The sequence below is a fragment of the Dipteris shenzhenensis genome, chromosome 15 (genome assembly GCF_047967505.1).
Source record: "Dipteris shenzhenensis isolate YYH24624 ecotype China chromosome 15, Dip_SZ_1.0, whole genome shotgun sequence".
Lineage (NCBI taxonomy): Eukaryota > Viridiplantae > Streptophyta > Polypodiopsida > Gleicheniales > Dipteridaceae > Dipteris > Dipteris shenzhenensis.
Window position 1 is genome coordinate 22,535,537 of NC_141610.1, and position 20,208 is coordinate 22,555,744.

Consider the following 20,208-nt stretch of genomic DNA (forward strand, 5'->3'; position numbering starts at 1 on the left):
GTGTGTGTGTGTGTGTGTGTGTGTGTGTGTGTGTGGTACATCTCTCTCTAAAACAACACATATGCACATGCACACACAAATATATATATAAACTAAACACAAAATGTTAAAATATAAATAAACATGTTATGTCTAATATAAAATCTCTCTCTCTCTCTCTCTCTCTCTCTCTCTCTCTCTCTCTCTCTCTCTCTCCTCCCATTTAAATATTTGGAAATAATCAAAGGTTGGCATCTAGACAGTTTAATAAAATGCTTATAAAATGTTAGTGTAATTGCCAGGGAGTATACAAACTAATCAAAGGCCCCATTATCCTTTGATCACTTCTCACCCAGTCATGATACTACATCATGTTGGGCCTGCAAACAAGAACCCCAAAAAATATGCATAGGAACCAGTATATAGACCAAAGGTAAAATATGTCCCAACTCAATTTATATCCAAGACAATCCATACAGTGAATATAGAATGAAAAACCCAAGAACTCTATAATATGAATATAGAATGAAAAAACGAAGGAATCCATAGTGTCAAGCCATTAATCCAACTATCCAAGTGTTAAATGTCCATGGACATTTTCTTTGTTCCAACCAAGGTCATGAATTTCAATGCCAATCTCTACAATTCTATCACAAATACAAGCTGAAGTATAGGGACAAGCTATTAAGGAACTCAATTAGGGGAACAATCTAGGGAAACATATGGGGAAAATATAGAAAAAATCTCTTTAAAATTCAAATCCCAGCTCTCAAGCCTTACCAAAATTTTCCATAACAAATCTTAGGTAGTCAAGGCTCCCAAAAGCACTAATGAAACCATGTTTTTTTGTTGACATAACAACCTAAGTAAATAAGCATAAGTATTAAAAAGCTCAAGATTGAAGGATTCCCAAAGTGCAAAAAGAAAAATATTTCTTATTTTCCCATACTCCTTTTATTAAAGCGAATCTATTAAAATATAATGTATAGTCGAACAATGGCTCAAAATTTTGCCTCTCAATTTTGCATCATTAGTGAATGCATATACTTATTCCAGAGTAGGGATAGAAGTTAGTAGAAAATCTAACACACTCCCATAAATCTAGACATTCAAATATGAAGAAAAGAAGACTAAAGTCACATATTTCGAGCTAGAGGTTCATAGAGCAATTGAGAAATTCCACAATCTAGTTAGCCTAATACACAGCCAGTGCATAACTATCCCTTAAGGCAAAAACTCCTCACATGGTTGTGAGTCGTTGAAGCATTGCAGGCTAGCTTCCTATGACCATCCTCACTCCTAGTAATTGGAGATCTGAGTTCATGGACTGGGGGGATGAAGCAATATAGGTAGGGCGACTTGCTCATTAGGGGCAGTCTATGTTGCTTCCTCCATCACCAAACCTAGTCTATAGATGTTTAAGTAAGAAATATATTAAGGCATGCGAACACGTATAATAACCTACTAAGGCAAAGTGAGCTAAGGAAATATCAAGTAGTGCCTCAAACCATAGTCAATTCACAAGCCAACTCATGCCCACCGATGCTCATTCTTGGCCTCAAGTTTGGTCTTGTTTGTTCATTAAGAATGGCTTTTGTGAGTGGAGGAACAATGTTCAACAAGAATGGCTTTGGGGAGTGGAGGAAAATGGCTAAAACGTTGTCCCAAGAACCTCTGAGAGGGGTTGAATGCCTCTGAATATCTCTCATAAGTGTTGTAGTAGCTATTCATGGAAGACAAAACTCTTTTGCTTAGATGAATGGCAGTCCACTCAAAGAGGCTTACAAACAACCAGAAAATCAAAGCCATACAGAAGGGATATCTTCCAGGTGCCGAAGGCAAACACTTGGCTATCAAAATAAGGCAAGCTCAAGCCTATGGAGAAGCTGCCATGAATAGTTCTGAACAAAAGCTCCCAAGTTACGAACAACAGAAGCTCACAAACTCGTACCCGACAAGCATTGCTACTTAGGCATATAACACTACCCATAATGTTCTTCAATAGCCACTAATAGTTGATGTGGGTCAGAATAGTCAGGGGCAGAATGAGTAAGACTGAGGGGCAATATCGTGACCCCTATGAGCACTACAGGTAGCTTCAATGCTCGTGCAAAGAATAGAAATCTTACGGTCGTGGCCATTAGAATGGAATGGGCTAAATGTTCATCCAGACTAAAATTTGACAATCATGACTGGATCATGGGCTCCTTGGTATGCGATGCCAATAGACAGTATAGGCAAGCTCTTAGAGCCAGTGCACACGGGCATGCAAATGCCCCACTGGCTGCTTGTAGTTTAGCTCACACGATGGAAATACCAAATGCGCATCGATGCACACTTGGTGCTTATTTTAGCACCTTGGATTTTTGGGTTGCCAAACATGGCACCGATGCACCCTTGTTTGGTAACTGGTAGTAGCCAGTTGGAGGAGACATTTTCACCTCCACAAGGTGTGTAGAGTGCAGCAGAGGTAGAGCTGCACACCAGCAGCCGGTAGTAATTTCGTCACCCATGGAAGCTAATTAACACTGGGTGAACATAGTTTCCCATTCTAGGGGCTGTAGTCCTTTGATTAATGAAGATCCCAGGCAACATCTATTCTATGTAACAAGCAGCTTACATCACAAAGGTTCTGGAGCATGAAGGCTTTGGATTAGGTCCCCGCCATTGAAGCCAAATATCAGAAGAGCAAGGTGGTTACCCAGGGCACAGGGCACACAAAGTAGCGGGAATCGTGAAGACAAACAAAGGAGTTCCAGGCAACCCACCTCGACTGTTGTAGCTGAAATCTGTTCTTAATGGTGAAGGTCCTTGGGTCCTCCCCCCAACCAGTACCTCGCCTACGAGCTTTGTCGATTCTATCAATGCGAGAAATGAGGGCAATTGAATGGTTGCTTTGGAAGTCCCCTCTACAAGCTTTCCTAGTAGTAAGTAGCCTTTCTTTGAAGGTAGTCGAGGAAGAAGTACAAAACTCTTTCCTTTCCAATGATCCAATCTACCAGCTCTTTGGTCGTATCTACCATTACTATTGTGCGCCAATTCACCCTAGGCCGTTGTCACCATTTTGGTGCCCACTTGAGTACCATTAATAACTCCTTTATGACCACATATGTCCACTTAATGGAACATTTTGTTTGGGGGAATATATTTTATATATCCTATGCCCCATGTGATTACATTCTAGTAACCTCAAGGAGATATTTCCTTTCCTCCTTTTTCCACCAAGACATGTATACTTCCAGAGACCATTGCTCACACGAGGGGGTCATGGAATTCGTTAACCTATAAAGGAATCCCTTATCAAGTATAAAGGAATTCCTCATGCCTAGTTGGGAAAATTGTCAACAAATGAATCAAGCTTAGCCAACCCCAATAAGGGATACGAGTATTGAACCCATGCTTTGCACGGGCAAAGATGCATGACCATCCTCAACCACTCCCCATTTGAAGGTGGATCTTTGATTCTTAAATTTTGGCTAAGTCTTAACCCATGGCTCTGGGACCTTCCATCTCCTCCTTTCATTCCATTAACCTTCCATCTCCTCCTTCCTCTAGAAGGTGACCTTCCATCTCCTCCATTCCATTGACCTTCTATCTCCTCCATTCCATTGACCTTCTATCTCCTCCTTGCCCCTAAAGCCGCCTCTTGTCTTTCCACCTCCTCCCCCCTCTAAGCCTCCATCCAAGAGCTCCTTCTTTGTGAGACGTGGCAGGCTCTTCTCCTCCATGCTGCCACGTGTCCTCTCTTTTTTTTTGGGTGTCCGCGGTTAATAGGTTAAAGATATAGACCAGTCCAACGTAGCATATTCCAAAAACAATGGGGTTAACTTCGTGTACCTTTCCATGCTTTTCTTTTTAACTAAGAGTTCCTCCACCGAGGTCTTTAATACCCCTCCACTAGGGTCATATAACTCCTATTCCAAACGTTGTGTACGTGCCATCAATTCCCTTAGTGGCCCTCACACAATACTATTTGTGCTCATACAATCCAAGTGCAAGTACATGCATCCCTTAGTGGTCATGCCATAAAGATAGGAATTTTAGTCAAGTCCAAGAGACTCCTTTCCCATACCAATGTGGGGAGCCATAGCACACCCTGGGATCACATGGGTCCCCAAGCGGAGGTGTGTGTGTGTCTCCCTCCCTCCCTCCCTCTCTCCCTCTCTCTCTCTCTCTCTCTCTCCTCTCTCCCGCTAAAGCCTCGAAAAAGTTATAAAGATCAAATAAAAAGTTGTGTGTGTGTGTATGTAAAACTAAACACAAAATGAAAAAATATACATAAATATCTTATATATATAATATTTATAAATCTCTGTGTGTGTGTGTCCACGTGTGAATTTGCTATGTGTCATGCTCTCTTTTTTTATGATGTGCCACATCAGCGGGTCTACTTTTACCACGTGTTACCTTCTGGGAGGTTAGTACTGAGGGCCACAGCCAACTCTCCTGTAGAGCTCGTTTGCCCGTGCACAATCTCTTTGCATGTCGTGCCATCTGTTTCCACCAAGGAGCTTTGCTATCTAGTGTCGCACATGTGTTGATCTATGCCAACACTCTCCACCTCAATTGGCCTCCCTTCTTCGTGTTGGCTAGCAATGCGTGGCCCACCATGCTCTCATGTCCTACACCTACAAGCTGTAATGATGGGCCTGTGGGGCACAGGCTCAGAGTCAGAGTCAGAGTCAGGTGCACGCTATCAACCATGTGCACTCTATTGGCTATTACACTATTGATACAAATGTTCGACTGTGCCATGCAGAGAGAGAGGTTTTACCACTTGTCACGCTACTCGCTTCTCAAGCAAACCTTGCTACTACAGTCTCTAGTCTCCCGTGTGTGTTCGCCACGTCAGCTCATGGAGCTCTTCCTCCATCCCCATCCTGCATTTGCCACATCTCTTTGCTAGCCCCCACTCCACCTCCTAGTACCACATGGAAACCTTTTCTTAAGGAAGTAGTACGATAAGATAAGAAGTGAGGCCTGTTTACATTTTTGGCAGCCCATTTACTATTAGTTTGTTTTAGAATGGGCTTTCATTGGTGGATGGTGTTGGAATACTGAAAAGAAAGAGTAGAGTGGACACAAACTCAGAATACTTGCTTATAGAATGAAGAAGAAAGAGGTCCTTAAGTAGGCACCTCATACAAGGTCACTGACATCACTGATGACCTCAGAGCTCCACAATCATCTCCTCAATCTGCTCCTAGATTCACTCAATCATCCTATGTGGCTTTTCCACCACCTAACTGTGCTTGTGGGCACCTAACTGTGCCTCTAGCACTCACACATAGAAACATAAGGTGTGCCTGAGGCATACACCTTGAGATATCCCAACAAACCCCCCCTCAAGGAAATGCCTCAGGCTATGTCAAGGATACATCTAGTCTCATAGTTTCTCATGCCATCTCATGGTGGTCAAGGATAAATCTATGGCTAGGTTCTCATGCTAGCAAGGGTTCCCTTGGGTGTAAGGTAAACAAAAAGGGATACAAAAAGACCTTCCAATGGTTATCTCCCCTGCATGTACATGCACACAATGTCTGCAGGAGGTACCATGGAACAAAACATACACATGGCCTACATCATAAGGTGACCAGAGGTGTTTACAAAACACACAAAACACAATAGTTTATTTTCATTCATTTTGGAGGACTATCCAGGCTGAGTACCTTGACATAAAAAGAGTGATCTGGAGCATACATAGAGATAATTTAAAATGCATAATCTTCAAAGGATGCCTCATCTTGTGGAGGCTCATTAACTGTAAGTAGATTTGCATTTTCTGTCTTTGCTTTGGCTCTGCAGAACTTCTCACTATGGTTGTTTTTGCCACAGTGCTTACATGGATTAACTTTGAAGCAGTCCTTTGAAAGGTGATTTGTCTTTCCACAGTGATTGCAAGGAGAGTACTTGCCCTTCTGGAATTTCATAACATAAGCAGTGTCATTGCCTTTTCTTAACTCCATGTGTCTTTCTTCTTCTTGGAGAGCTGAGATAATGCCTTCAAGGTTTGGATTGGGAAGATTCTTCAAAGTGCTTACAATGTGATCAAAGCTTTCAGGCATACTCTTAAGTAGTACTGCCATAGCATCATCAGGGGTGATAGGAGAGTTGATAGAAGCTAACTGAGTCATAAGACTCCGCATATAGTTGACATGGGCAGCTAAAGTAGTATCACTTGCCATCTTTAATTCAAAGAAAGAGATTTTAAGTGATAGTTTAGAAATATGAGAGCTTGCACCAAAAATCAAATCTAGCTTCTGCCATGCTTCCGATGGAGACTCCAAGTCAGATATATGATGTATGTAATCATCACCCAAAGCTAAAGCAATTATACCATATGCTTTTTCTTCTCTTGCTGGATCCCTTGCCGGTCGTGTCGGAGCTGAAGATTCCCCAGCATTTGAGGCTGTAGAAGAAGCGGTAGGAGTAGATTTGACAAGTCCCCATAAGTTCTCCCGCATTAATGCAAATTTTACCTTCATTTGCCATGTATGGAACCCCTTTCCATTGAACTTCTCAAGATTATATATGGTAGCCATGAGAGGGTCTAACCCAGATATTGGGCAGTGTTTATCTCTCTTACAAGGCAAAAATAACTGAAAGACTTCCAAAATATGAGCACTTAATGTAGCAAATAGTAGTGACTAGATTTCAAACAATGATGCTTCTTCTTACATGCTTCATAGAAGTGGATGAAATAAACATTTTCCAATCAAAACCAGGTCTAGCAAGTCAAAACAAAACTGAATCCACACTTGTACTGAAGTTATTGAAAGCTTCAAAAAACCAGAAATGCTAGAGTAGCATTTTATGTAGCATCATCTTCAAAAACTTGTCCAAAACTGTCAAAACTGAAAAGCTGAACTTGGAGGGCTTGTAGCTCACTCTTCAAAGCAAGGAAAAGAGGGCTTTCTGAAGCAAAAGAAAGCTCATATACCAGAGAAGGTCCAGCACAGAGGTTGGACGAAATGGTGCGCACTTTTGCCCGGGAGAGTTGCTAAAGGCTGAAACTGAGTTTTGACGATTTCTCCCTCGTTACTGAACCAAATGACCTGAAAAATGGCTCAAAATCTTCGTCTTGAGGTCGCCCATCTACTCCTAAGAGGGCTCAGGCAATGGTGGAGTATGCAGGGAGTATTGAGCAACAGAAGAAATTCGCTGTTTGGAGAATGGCAGCCACCACAGACGTTTTTTCTTCAATTGCTTGTAGGTGGAAGTTCGCCCATACTAGAGGAGTTTCCAGCTCAGAGGGTTTGGGCAATGGCTGTTTGTAGATGGAGAACCAAGCTCTCAAAGATTTTGGGAAGAAAGAGGAAAATGGAGAAGAAGAAGATGAAGAAGAAGATGATGATGTGGCAGAAATGGGCTCAAGGGGGATCAAAGGGCTCTGATACCATGTTGGAATACTGAAAAGAAAGAGTAGAGTGGACACAAACTCAGAATACTTGCTTATAGAATGAAGAAGAAAGAGGTCCTTAAGTAGGCACCTCATACAAGGTCACTGACATCACTGATGACCTCAGAGCTCCACAATCATCTCCTCAATCTGCTCCTAGATTCACTCAATCATCCTATGTGGCTTTTCCACCACCTAACTGTGCTTGTGGGCACCTAACTGTGCCTCTAGCACTCACACATAGAAACATAAGGTGTGCCTGAGGCATACACCTTGAGATATCCCAACAGATGGTGGAGATTTATCTTCCACCGATCGAGGACCTTGACTTTGTGCAAATGCACTGGGGGAAATAGAGGGGAAATATAAGGGAGGGACCATAGGAAATAGCACATCAGGCACCATGCTCAAGAATTATTAATTGACCCCTTTTCTCAGGGGGTTCACCTCCCAAAATTTTAGTGTACCACGTGCATTCAAAACGAGGGGTATTTTAATTCCACTTTTGGAAAGATTTTAATAGGTTTACAATAACAGGAGGGGGTTTTTAATTCAGCTTTAGAAAAAAATCTATTAGTTTATAAGTAAGGAGGGGTTGTTTTATTGGGGGAAAAAAATTAGTTGAGGGATTTTTAAAATACCCCTTGAACTCATGTGATACCAAGGATTTCTTCGTGGTGCACCACCCGAGCCCCTTTTTCCTCCATGAGATTAGCCCCTTATGAACTAATCAAATTCAATTCCTCCATGTAGATCTGGATAGAATGTTAGCTGCAAGCAACGCAGGTCCAGGGCAGGTAGCCCATCTAGGATCAAATTTTGTAGCCACGGTATCTCTTTGTGTGGGTTGACCATCCACTTCAATAAACTCGGCATTTTTTGTTTAAACAAAAAAAAAAACAAGGTGAATGATTGTGAAAAAGAGAGCGGAGATCCAAATAGCGAAACAGGGCGGAGTGATGAGGGAAAGGGGGGGGGGCGTGAGAGAGAGAGATGTGGAGGGGTTTCTAGAAAATACAAAATCGAGATTTTTTAAAAGTAAGCAAGGTGAATGCTTATAAATTATTCATAAGTTGCATTGGAATATGTCTAAATTTGGACTAAGGTTAGGAGAAAGAATATTTGAAAATGAAAATTCATAATTTCAATTCTCAAAACAAGAGTTTCATTACTAATAAGGCTACCTTGAAGGCAGGCCAACAAAAATGTCCATTTTCGCTACTTCATGAATGGCAGTAAATTAGACCTAACTATGGGAGGCCAAAAAGAAGTCCTCGATGTAAGATTTGGCAAGAGTGAATGAATGGCTTGTAAAATTGAAGGATGCCATCTGTGGCTCTTATATTGGGCCAATGAATTAAGCTTACCTCTTAAGGTGACCAAGATCTTTAGTTTGGCTATGGTGGCATTTCTTCATTTCTCATGAATTCCCTCATCGCTTCCCTCAGCTTCCTCGTCTTCTCCTTCCTCGACTTCATTGATTCCTTGCTTTGCTTTGCCTTCCAAGCTCTTGACTCCATCTTCGATCCCGAACCCTCCTCTTGCTACTGTGAACGTCGCCTCCGCCAGCGACCTTCGCACAATCATGGACCTCCTCAGCCGCCTTTGGACGGCTCCATTGCCCAGTCTTCATCTGTTGTTCATTCGTCTCACGGCTCTGTTACTCTGTACGACAGGAAACGCATCCGACGCCGGAAGCCCTCCCGACGCTCGCCAGCTATCGCTTCCCGCTTCAGGGATCAATATCTCCCGCCAGATTCGAAGCTGAGCTTGCAATGCACGCCAGCAGCTGCAAGGCCAGATCTGAGAAGCAGCATTTCACCCCGCAGCGGCCCATCAATTAGTTATTCGAACAGCAGCAAGATTTCGGGTGGGCTGAAGCCTAGGTGGTCAGATTGTAGCTGCACGACATGCACCTCGTGGCAATCGACTGAGAAGGAACTCCTGTACGTTCGTGTGGAAAGAAAAGGTGATCCCGAATTCAACATGCACAAACTCTTAGGCTTGTATTCGACCGTAAAGCTTTCCCCTTGTTGTGTTTTCACATCGTACACTATCAAACCACTGTGATTTCCTTCATGGCTGCCGCCAAATGCCTTGCATCACAAACCTCACGGAACAAGAAACTCTTTTTGGTTGTTAATCCACAACTTCCTGAAGAAGTTCTCTGCTGAGTGATACCTCCTCTTTCATTATCTTTTTGCTTGCGTGCCGTCGTTTCTTTGGAGTATTCGTCGGGTTGAAAGTATTGCGCTCCAGACACACGCGCGCGCGCGCGCACACACACACACACCGCCCCTACTAAAATTTGACGTGCTTTTCCTTAATACTGCAACATTTGTCTGTAGGCCTTTAATCTATTGTGCCTGCATAACGCCTTCCACCGAAGCTTACTTATTTTCTTCGGAAGACTGCAAATATCAATAAATTATATGTCAAATGACTGTAGGACTTACAATTGTCTTAATTGAAGTTTTTAAGGGTTGTGATGTAAGTTGATTACCGCTTTTTGTGTCAGATGTTACCGTAGAGCTACCGTCCTGGGTAACTGTGCTATCTATGTTAGATGTAGTGCTTTGATAAGTCTTGCATACCACGTAATCAGTGGAATAAATGCTATCTTATAGTTCTAGAACCGAGTCAAGGGGCTTAATTTAATGCTCAATGCAGATTGCTGAGGAACTACGTCTTTTGCAGATCAGGATGCCTTACGTAGCTTTAACAAGGCAGAGGCTCCTCTTAGCAATATCATTTTTATTCACGGGTTTCTCTCATCCTCTTCCCTATGGACTGAGAAGGTAATCCCTAACCTACCAGAGTCAACAAAGACGTCATATTGTATGTATTCTGTTGATTTGCTTGGATTTGGAAAGAGTCCAAAACCAAGAAATTGCTTCTACAACATGGCAGACCATTTAGAAAGAATCGAAGTTTCAGTACTACAGCGTTATGGGATTGATTCATTTCACCTTGTTGCCCATTCAATGGGCTGCATAATTGCACTTGCGCTGGCTGCTGCACATGCAGATGCTGTGAAGACAATCACACTTGTTGCACCGGTAAGCTTAGTACATGAATGCAGTTAGTCTTTGTATAAATCAATTGCCAGCTTTGATAAGCAATGGGCTGTGAATTTTGTCAAAGCTTCTTTGTTTTTTAGTGTCATTGCAATTGGGAGTGTTGTGAGTATAATGTAGTTTGTTAACTTGTTTGTTTTTGTGTGGCGTCCTTAGCCATATTTCCCCCTTCCAAATGATGAACCTGCTGCTTCATATGTACTAAGCCAAGTTGCTCCTCGAAGAATCTGGCCACCCATAGCCTTTGGTGCATCTGTGATGTCTTGGTATGAGCATATTGGTCGAGGAATTTGCTTTCTTGTGTGCAAGCATCATAGGCTGTGGGAGCCTATAGCAAATCTTTTGACACTGAACAGGTATTCTCGTGCTTACCATTCCCTCCCCTTAAAAAAAAAAACCATGTATGATGTGCATCTTGTCTGTTAATGCAAGAATGGCTATAAGAATTATACCACTTAAGATAATGGTGAAAAGAAGAAAACGAAATCACAAGAAGTTATTATTGGAAGTTAGAATTGTATTCTATACTGTGAGTATATTGTTTGTTCTTGCAGAATCCTTATTCTGTTCTTTCGATCTAATGCTGCATATATTCTCTAGAAAAAACCTTATTTGGATTGAACCTTACCAAGTTAATTTGGGGCTTGGTTAATTAGATCATAGATACTCCTTGAATACTGCATTGCCTTTCTCTTTTCCTGATTGAAAAGACAACCATATTGGTTGTTGGGCAGGGATGACTTGTCTTCAAGGATGTGTCCTCTATGTACTGCAATTGCAGTGCCCCAGCTGTTAGTTTTTCTCTAACCGGACTGGCAGGGGTTATTGCTGTTGTTAGACCTTCTTTTTCCAAGGGGCACCTTTCTGCCTTTTTTCCTTTTTTTGTAACATCATACACTGCGTAATACTGCATTCATTTTAGAAGCATCAGAGGTTAGGGGATGAGGGTGTACATTTTTTTTTTAAATTTCCTAAAATTTTGTAGGGTGTACATTTTTAAGTTACAAGTTATGGAAAAGACACACAGAATGTCACATTGAAATTTGAAGAGAAACTGTTACCACTTTGTTCTTGAAACTCAAAATCAAACTGGTGAGATGGCATTATAAATAGTGGTTTTGGAATTGATGTTGTCATGATCGATGACCTGATTCTTTCCTTCTCTTGGACTTATGATGGTTGGATGGATGGGCACTAGGCCCTTTCGGAAGAGACTTTCCCCCATGGAAGGGAGACACTTTCAGTAATCGCAGTCTCTTTCTGGTCCTTGGCTAGTAATGATGCTTGATCACTTGGATTCTTACATTGTCATGAGAGCTAACTTTCTCTTCTACCTTTTTTAAAGCCTCCTTCATTACTGTCTCTTTCAGCTTCTTTGCTAAATAATGATACTAGTTTACTAGGACTTCTTGCATTGGTATGAGAGAAAAATGACCATTCTTCAGCCATTGTCGGAGCAGTTGAACCGACTTTGGGAAGGATGGCTGTCATGCAGGGGAAATTATGTTAAGTTAGTGGGTTAGTACTAGGGGGGCAATTAGCTGCAGATGGCTCAGTAGGAGGATTGGGGGATGGAGCTTCATAGGTTAGAGGGACAAGGAGTCGAAGCAATACATGAGTGGGGGTGGGGCATTTAAACAAATTCTTTCAGCCGTATGCGCCTCTGTCCGCCTCTCCCTCACCACCTTAATGTTCTCCTCCCTCTTCTAGCCCCCCCTCCCCCTGCCCGTATGCAGGTCTGTCCCCTTGCTCTGTACAGGCTCCCTGCATAGTCTACAAATCTGCTCCTCCCTTGCCCTCATGTGTGACTGTACCCCTATGCAGGCTACAGAAGCGTGCCTCCCCTCCCTCTCGCTTGTGAACTTCCCCTTTCCCTCACTTTTTGCGTACATGCTATTTTTGTTAGGTTTGACACTCCAAAGGTGGCAAATTTCACCAATCTATGCCCAAAAACAAAGGGCTTTTGAAAGCACGCTATTTAGTTCACTTGTAGACAAAGTTTGCAGCTATAGCAAGGTAAAATCGTTGCAAAGGAAATGAATTGAGCTCATTCAATAAACCCAGATTTACACACTAAAACCAATCACCTTTTGAAAACAATATTCATTCTAATGTGTACACGTAGCTGGGGTACTCAATTCAACAAGCTTCCTTATGTACTCTGAAGCAAATTGGTGCTCAGCTTATAGACAAAGAGATTCTTAACATGAGATTCTTAACATAGCGACGAGCGTATGCTTTTACAGACAATAATAGCTAGCAAACTTTTGCAGCTGACAATACACAAGCATGCTTGCTGACAACAATCACTAGTCTTGCTGTTGTCAACAAAATACCATCTACAACTAACAGGTCGATGATGAAGATTGCAATGCCTCATGTTGTGTAGACCATTGTGCATAAACACACTGGCTTACTTCACACTGATCACTGTTGCTGATCAGCTTGCAGGCTACATAGCCCACTATGGTGCTTCCGCTGCTGAAGCCCTTGCACCCCTTGCTGTGATGCTTTCGCTTGCGCCAACCTTCCGCTTGTGCATGCAGCCTGTTGACCTACATTCAGCCAATCATGCAAACTCTAACTCTTTGTTTGTCGATGACGAGTGAACAGATGCACAAACGCACAAGGATTACTTATCCCGTCGATCTGTATGCGCTCAAAGGTGCACCTCCCATTTGATTGTCAATCAACAAGCAACCCTTGCAGATGGTGACAATCAACAATTAGCCCCTTCTCAAGCGTGATTGTCCACTCTGCTTCAATGACACCAGAAGATTGCTCAGAATTGCTTAACAAAGCTTATGGAGATCTGCATCACCTCCCAACCATAGGCAGTCAGTCATCCAGCCAAGCACAATAACTAGCAGCGCCTATATGCACTATCCTGTTGCCTCCTGCCCAATGGTCACCTACTGTTCATGTACTAGTCCACTTCCGTATCTAGTACACTTAAGCCAGTAGTTAGTGCTCCTTTGCACAACCATTCCCTTCAAATGATGTGGCAAGCTTCTGGCAGTTAGGGCCTGTCTAGAGTACATGGGCATACCACCAGTTGAAGGGGACAATGGTGGTTACTGCCTTTCGATTAGATTAACAGATCTGGCTATTTGTTGGGCTGTTACTGTTGCTTTGCCAGGGCATCTCCTCAAGACAAAGTAGAAGTCAACAGCAGTACAGCGGCCTACAAAGGACAGTGTGGAAGCCTATAGCAGCAGCAAAGCATTGCTGAAGTCACAAGTTCCAAAAATCAAGTGACTTTTTGGTCAAAAAGTCAACGCGTTGCCTTTGTGGTCAATGCTGACTTTTTGGGTGACCTGGCCAACTGTCGGTGTAGACCAGTACGACGTGGAACTGTTCTGAGCTAGATCTTGAGGATAGCTCAGTACAGCAAAGGCAGCTCCTATAGCAGATCTACTGCAGACTGTTTTCCCTTGAGACAGCATCTCAGTTCTATATAGTATTGATTTCAGCAGCAGCAGAGTTCTGTACAGTAAGTACCAGAGCACAGAGTCATTCCATATTAGTCCAAGAGGGGTCCTTCCATAGCCACTGTTCTTCCAGCCAGCAGTCAATTGTACACTTTTTGTGGGCTTGTTGAGCGTCCTTGCTCTTCCAGCACATTGTACTTCCAGCCAGTAGTTGATTGTACACTTTCGTGTGAGCTCATTGAGTTTCCTCGCTCTTCTAGCAGGAGGCACCCATCGTAGTGCAGCTTCCTTCTTCCTCCCACACTGGGCCAGAAGTGAAGCAAATATTCTTCTTGGGGGGTGGGTGGCCATTCCAATCCAATCCTGCATCGTGGGCTACTTTTTGCACTGTCTTTCGGTTCCTCTCTCCTTAAGTATTTGTTTTTCCTCAGTATTTGTTTTTTCTCCTTCAGTATGCTTATGCATCTGCGCCTTGGCATGACATGCTTCCGCTTTTACGAGTAGACGATGCACATTCAAGTAAATGTGCACATAGACACAAAGGACCTCTGCATGGCACCAGACCACGTATGTGGGTCACGTAGTCCATCTTCCCAGTTTCATATGCAGGATCCAAATACGCACATGGTCATACTCAGTCCAGACATTGACAGGAGTGCTTCTTCCACTTGCATATTCTCCCTTATCGGGGAGTTTTTGGCAATTGTGTAGATTAATTGAATGGTAAAATATCTCCTTGCCAAGGAGAGAACATGGACTCATCACTCAGATATGCCACATCCAGCTCATCTGCATGAAGCCTGGATATATGTGTGTGTTGTGTGTGCGTGTGCGCACGTAGGGGTGTGCACGTGCATGCACGTGCGTACACACAGACATACGTGTACACACGCACACACACACAGTCACACTTTTTTATTAGTAAAATCCAGTGCAGTGTATTTATATTCTCATAAATTTACAAGATGAGAAGTCTCCAAAATGGAGAGTATCCCAAAGATCATAAACATAAAAAGAAAAGCTCTATGCAAGAAGCATGTATATCACCCTCATGGCAGGCATCATATAAGGATTGCCGCAATGAGGCTCGGAAAGATTCATATGACTTGTGAATCTGCCGACCCAAGTATGCCAACTTATGCTCACTCCAGATTGTCCAAAGAGCCCAATATCTCACCCATGAGAGAAATAGTGAGTATTGAGATAGTGACCTCATAAATCTGCCAAATATCCAAAATTGTTTCCCAAATCTGTGACTCAGGAAATGGAGCCGAAGATGATCTGAAATTCTCCCAAGGAGATTCCTAGAACACGGGCAGTGCCAAAGAAAATGAGGGACAGTCTCTGAAGGAGCTTGACATCGTAAACATGTGGATGGTGCAATGTGACGTTTGGCAAGTGTGATTCCCACTGACAATGTGCTGGTCATGCATCTCCAAAGAAAAAGTCTTTGTTTCAAAGGCATTTTACACTTCCATAGAGCAGGCTGAAGAAGCCTGTAGACTTTGATGGAGGTCATTCAGGCAGAGGAACAGGATGAGAGCATGTAGCAGAGGGTTGCAATTGCCAATCCATAAGCCTGTCTGTACCAGCCACAGGAGGAACATGTAGAAGAGGATGTAACAAATCAGCAATTTTCTTCCATATCGACCTATGATGCATTCCCAATGCATAGGAAGCAGTGGCCTGAGGAAAAGATAAGACATAGCCCTGATCATCTACCACATCATTGATGTATCTAATTCCCAATTTCATGAGATTATATGCCCGAACAGGTTCCTGTAAAGCAAGTGGAATGTCAAAGATGGTACTCCAATGAATACTTTCTTTCCTCATTGAGTTTGTCCCCGAGCAATTATCGGGAGCCCATTTGACCTTAGAAAGTACTTGTTTCCAGTCAGGTATCAGAGTAGTAGAGAAAGAACAGCCGGGTATCTTCCCTACAAATCCCCCAATGATCAGTAGTCCAATGGCCATAAGCAGAGGTCCTCATGTTGACACACATGGATGCTATCATACAAGTCCATGGCTGTTGTTGACGGAAAAAAGTATGGAGCATAGTCGCCTTCCTTGCAAGTACATGATATCTTATATTGAGAACATTAAGTCCACCATGCATCCTAGGAGAGCACACCATTTCCATCTTCATCAATCTCAATGCTTTCACAGCAGTTTTTGTCCTCCATAACAGCTCCATAGCTTGAGACATAAAGGCTGAAATATCTCTGGAGGACCAATGTAGCAAAGGCAAAAAGAACTGAACGTAAGACATTACAATGGACTGTACTATTCTGAGCCTGACATGAAGTGGCCAAGTGGAAATTTTCCAATATTCCAGTTTATGTTGAAGTCTTTGGAAGATCCATTTTAACTGCTGCTTCCTGGTGATATGCCATCCTATAGGATATCCCAAATGCCTGACTACATCTTTGGAATGCACTACTTGACCTGGCCAGAGAATAGAATGCCAGTCACATTGTTTCAGGGGAAGCAATTTAGATTTGTTAAAATTGACATGCAATCCCGCTGCTAATCCATACAATGATAGTGTGGTCATAAGCATGTGAACTTCCCGGGGAGAATTCTGTGGCATATAGAAGGAATCATCAGCATAGGCTTGTGCCAAAAAAGATGCAGCCCTAGGGATTTTAAGACCAGTCATCTGTCCTGTGTTTGTAAGATGATCAAGATACATCAAGAGGGGATGGGTCGCAATGGCATAGAAGAGAGCACTAAGAGGGCAGCCCTGTCTAAGTGATCTACCCAATGTCCATGACCGAGATAGGTGACCCCCAAGAATGTACTAAGAAGTAGGGCCAGAATAAAGCCAATAAATTGCATTTGCTATCTTGGGACCAAAGCCCAACTTTGTCATGATTTGAGAGATAAAATCCCATTGAATAGTGTCAAATGCCTTAGCAATATCTACCTGCAATATGAGCACACCTTGATGCGAGTATTTAGCATATTCAATTGCAGTCAATGCATTGGAGATATTGTCATGGATTTGTCTTCGCGGCACAAACCCATACTGATGAGGATGAAGGCCCGCATTTAGTATCCCATGAAGCCTATACACAATCATTTTGGCAATGAGTTTGCAAACTACAGGCATCAAAGTAATAGGCCTCCAATTTGACATATGGTCACACAGATGTTTTTTGGGCACAAGTTTGATTATGCCATGCTTCCAAAGGTGCGGCAAGTGATTTTCTTGCCAGGCAACATTGATCATTTGCAAAAGGACATCTTTCAAATCATCCCAAAAAGAGATATAAAATTCCACCATAAGGCCATCCCATCACACACACACTTACACGTATGCGCACGCACACCTTGTGAGTTTGAGCAGAGTTCGAGCCACAGCTTGTAGAGTTTGAAAACATGATGTAGAACGAGAGGGGACCGATTCAGCATGCTGTATCGAGGCCTCTTCCACATCCAAAGGACGCTGATCACGTAGAACCAGACCGTAGATTAATTCAACATGCAGTTGCACTACGTACCCAGTCAAGCACGGGTTTCACATGTATCCAGATGCGGAACTCAGGAGGGTTTGACCATGAAGGGTCCTTGGCCAGTTACAATGACGCCATGCACATTGACATCCATGGTTGAACTTAAGTCCGTGGGCATGTTACACCCATTGCCCTATCAAACGTGGCAAGCTTTGGCATTTAGGGCTTGCCTAGAGTACATGGGCGTACCCATAGTTGTAAGCTCTTGCTAACAGCACAATGGTGATACTGCCAATTGATTAGCCTAGCAGATTTGGCCATCGGTCGGGACTCGTGTAATTAGTGTTACCAATGCTCTGCCATGGCATCTCCTCAAGAAAAAGCACACGTCAACAGTAGTACGTCAGCCTACGAACAGCAGTATGGAAGCCTAAAGCAGCAGCCAAGCATTACTTTTCGGTCAAAAGTCAATTTTGATTCTTGGTCAAAAGTCAATTTTGATTCTTGGTTGACGTTGACTTCTTGGCTGACGTGGTCAACAATGTGCATAGACCGGCGGACCAGGGATGACCAGTCCAAACTACAGTGGTTCTCAGCCTATAAAAGGCCCCAAACTCGTCTTTGTCTCGAAGATAGCATCAGCAGTCCAATGCATGTTGAATAACTGCAATAATTGTCCTAATTAGGTACTATTAGTCTCCTAGTTTCCTAACCCAGACACCCCCTAGGGGTAATGTCACCCCTTAGGACTAGTATTTGTAACAATTCAGCTCTGACAGGGGCGGATAGACAGTGGCTTAACAAGGTGTTCCTCCAAGCTGTACCGTGTGGCATGCCATTAAAGCTTCCATGAGAAGCAAACTGACAATGAAGTACAGGGCAGCTATAATACCCAAAAGTGATGTCTTGCTTCAAGATCATGAATTGCTCTCATCAGTGTTTAGAGGGAGGCAGAAGGATGTATGCGTTTCTCACCTAAAAAGCTATGCATACAAAAGAGAGGACGAGAATGAGAAGGGTGATGTAGCCCTTGTGGTGACACTCTTTCAGTGAATGGCAGGAGCAGGGCAGCCAGATCCCTCTTCTGGGAGTCATTATGGAACCTACTGCACCTTTTCCAAAAGTATATTTAGTGCCCGCCTTTGTCATGGCTGAGTCTGGCCTTGACCTCTGGACTGCTGACAGACACTCAGTACAAAGAACTTTGTATAAATGGATGCTCAAGTATGTGTGGGTGTGTGGATTCTGGATTTGTATGTGAGAGAATATGTTTATACTAACCCTCTGTTGGGCGCTGATGATGTCAGTGGGGATGTCATAGTAGCTAGTCCCTGCTATGCGTGATGGAGTTTATGGTTTCAACGTTATGAGTGACTGTCATGAGATTGAAACTTTACTATGTGATTAGTTTGGGCATGTTCTTGAATTTATCTAGATATATGTGTTCTCTACCTTCTTTTGAATGGTTCACTGACTTTAGTTTCATCTGCAGCACTTGAGTACGGACTTTAATAAGAAAGAAAGGAAATAACACCAAAAACAGAAAAGGAAATAAATAAGGTATCTAAGAATCCATTCTAACTAAAAAGGTATTTGCAAAAACAATGAAGAAGACATATTAAAAATTAAACAAAGCAAAATTTTCCTCCAATTAAGAATTGTGTTCGCTCTTATGGTTGATCTGAAGGGAAGATCCAAGTCAAATGACAATCATGGAATACTGTAAACAAATGAAAAGGAACAGGAATAAAACTGTTCTTTAGTGGACATGGTAATCTGTGTCATAGATTGATCCAAATGGGAAACATTATTGTACCTAACCCTTACCTATCATGGTTCAAAGCCAGTATTTCCAGGTGTTGGATACGGGACTTCATGCAGCATACCCATCATTCTGCCTGGCATATTTTCCACAATATCATATGTGGGGAGGCAGATGCATTGGATGGCTACATAAGTGCATTGGAAAGAGCAGATTGCGAGATACATGTCATTCATGGAAGAGAAGATACAGTGGTCCCAGCTCAATGCAGTCTGGAGCTCCATAAGAGGCATCCTAGTGTGAAGCTGAATATATTAGATGGAGTCAATCATTTCAGTATCATTTTTGGCAGGGAGAAAATATTCTCACATACCTTGAATGAAATATGGAGAAGTGCATTATTGTGTTCCGACCATACTGTAAGGTAGCTCTCAGCATATGGTTCCTACTGGTTTCTCATGGATGGCTCTGACTGCAGAGGTACCTGCTGTTGGGTGGCTTCCATATAAGTTTGTGGTTTTAGTAGTAGCACGTCTGATGGGCTTTGCGCTGCAACTTATCTGATTTTGGTTGGCTTCTTCATCACTATGTCTGTGGATAGTTGATTGACCCACGGGACCTGCATTTTGTACTTACCAATTCATAAAAGAGCAATGACAATATTTAATAAGTGATGTAATCATTTTAATTTTTTTAAAGAGGGGAAATAAGGGGTGCCCTTTTCCCGCATTGTGGTATCCTGAATATACAATTGTGTTGTTGCAATCTAGGAATTGGATGGGAATTTGGTCTAACCACAAGGATGACATTATTGAGTACAAAAACTGTATGGTGAAAGTCCTGCATACATTGTTCTGTGTTGTTTGTTCAAAAACATGTATATACTCTAAAGCCTCTGTGTATTGCATGTCATTAATCTTCTTCTGAGATTATATTTTGGATCAGAAAGTTTTATCTTTCTTGTCAATTATAACTAATAAACTCTTGATGTACTCTAATTTCGCTGAAATATATACTGAACTACAAGTTTTAAGTTGTCATATGCGACATCAGTATTTCAATCTTTAATTAATGTGCACTAGCTAATCCCTTTAGTTGTGCA

General features: G+C 42.5%; 1 protein-coding gene across 2 annotated transcripts; it reads left to right on the forward strand.

The window, feature by feature from the left end:
• The first annotated feature begins 8,765 nt into the window (after positions 1-8,765).
• Positions 8,766-19,944, forward strand: LOC147893545 (putative lysophospholipase BODYGUARD 4). Of its 2 annotated transcripts, none has more exons than XM_087385910.1 (4): positions 8,766-9,347; positions 10,076-10,437; positions 10,612-10,811; positions 19,192-19,944. In XM_087385910.1, exons 1-4 carry the CDS (start codon positions 8,801-8,803, stop codon positions 19,532-19,534), a joined length of 1,452 nt encoding a protein of 483 aa, XP_087242036.1. In that variant the 5' UTR covers positions 8,766-8,800; the 3' UTR covers positions 19,535-19,944. The 2 variants fall into 2 exon arrangements, with proteins under 2 accessions (XP_087242036.1, XP_087242037.1); XM_087385911.1 differs by having other exon boundaries at positions 19,188-19,517.
• Positions 19,945-20,208: the final 264 nt, after the last annotated feature.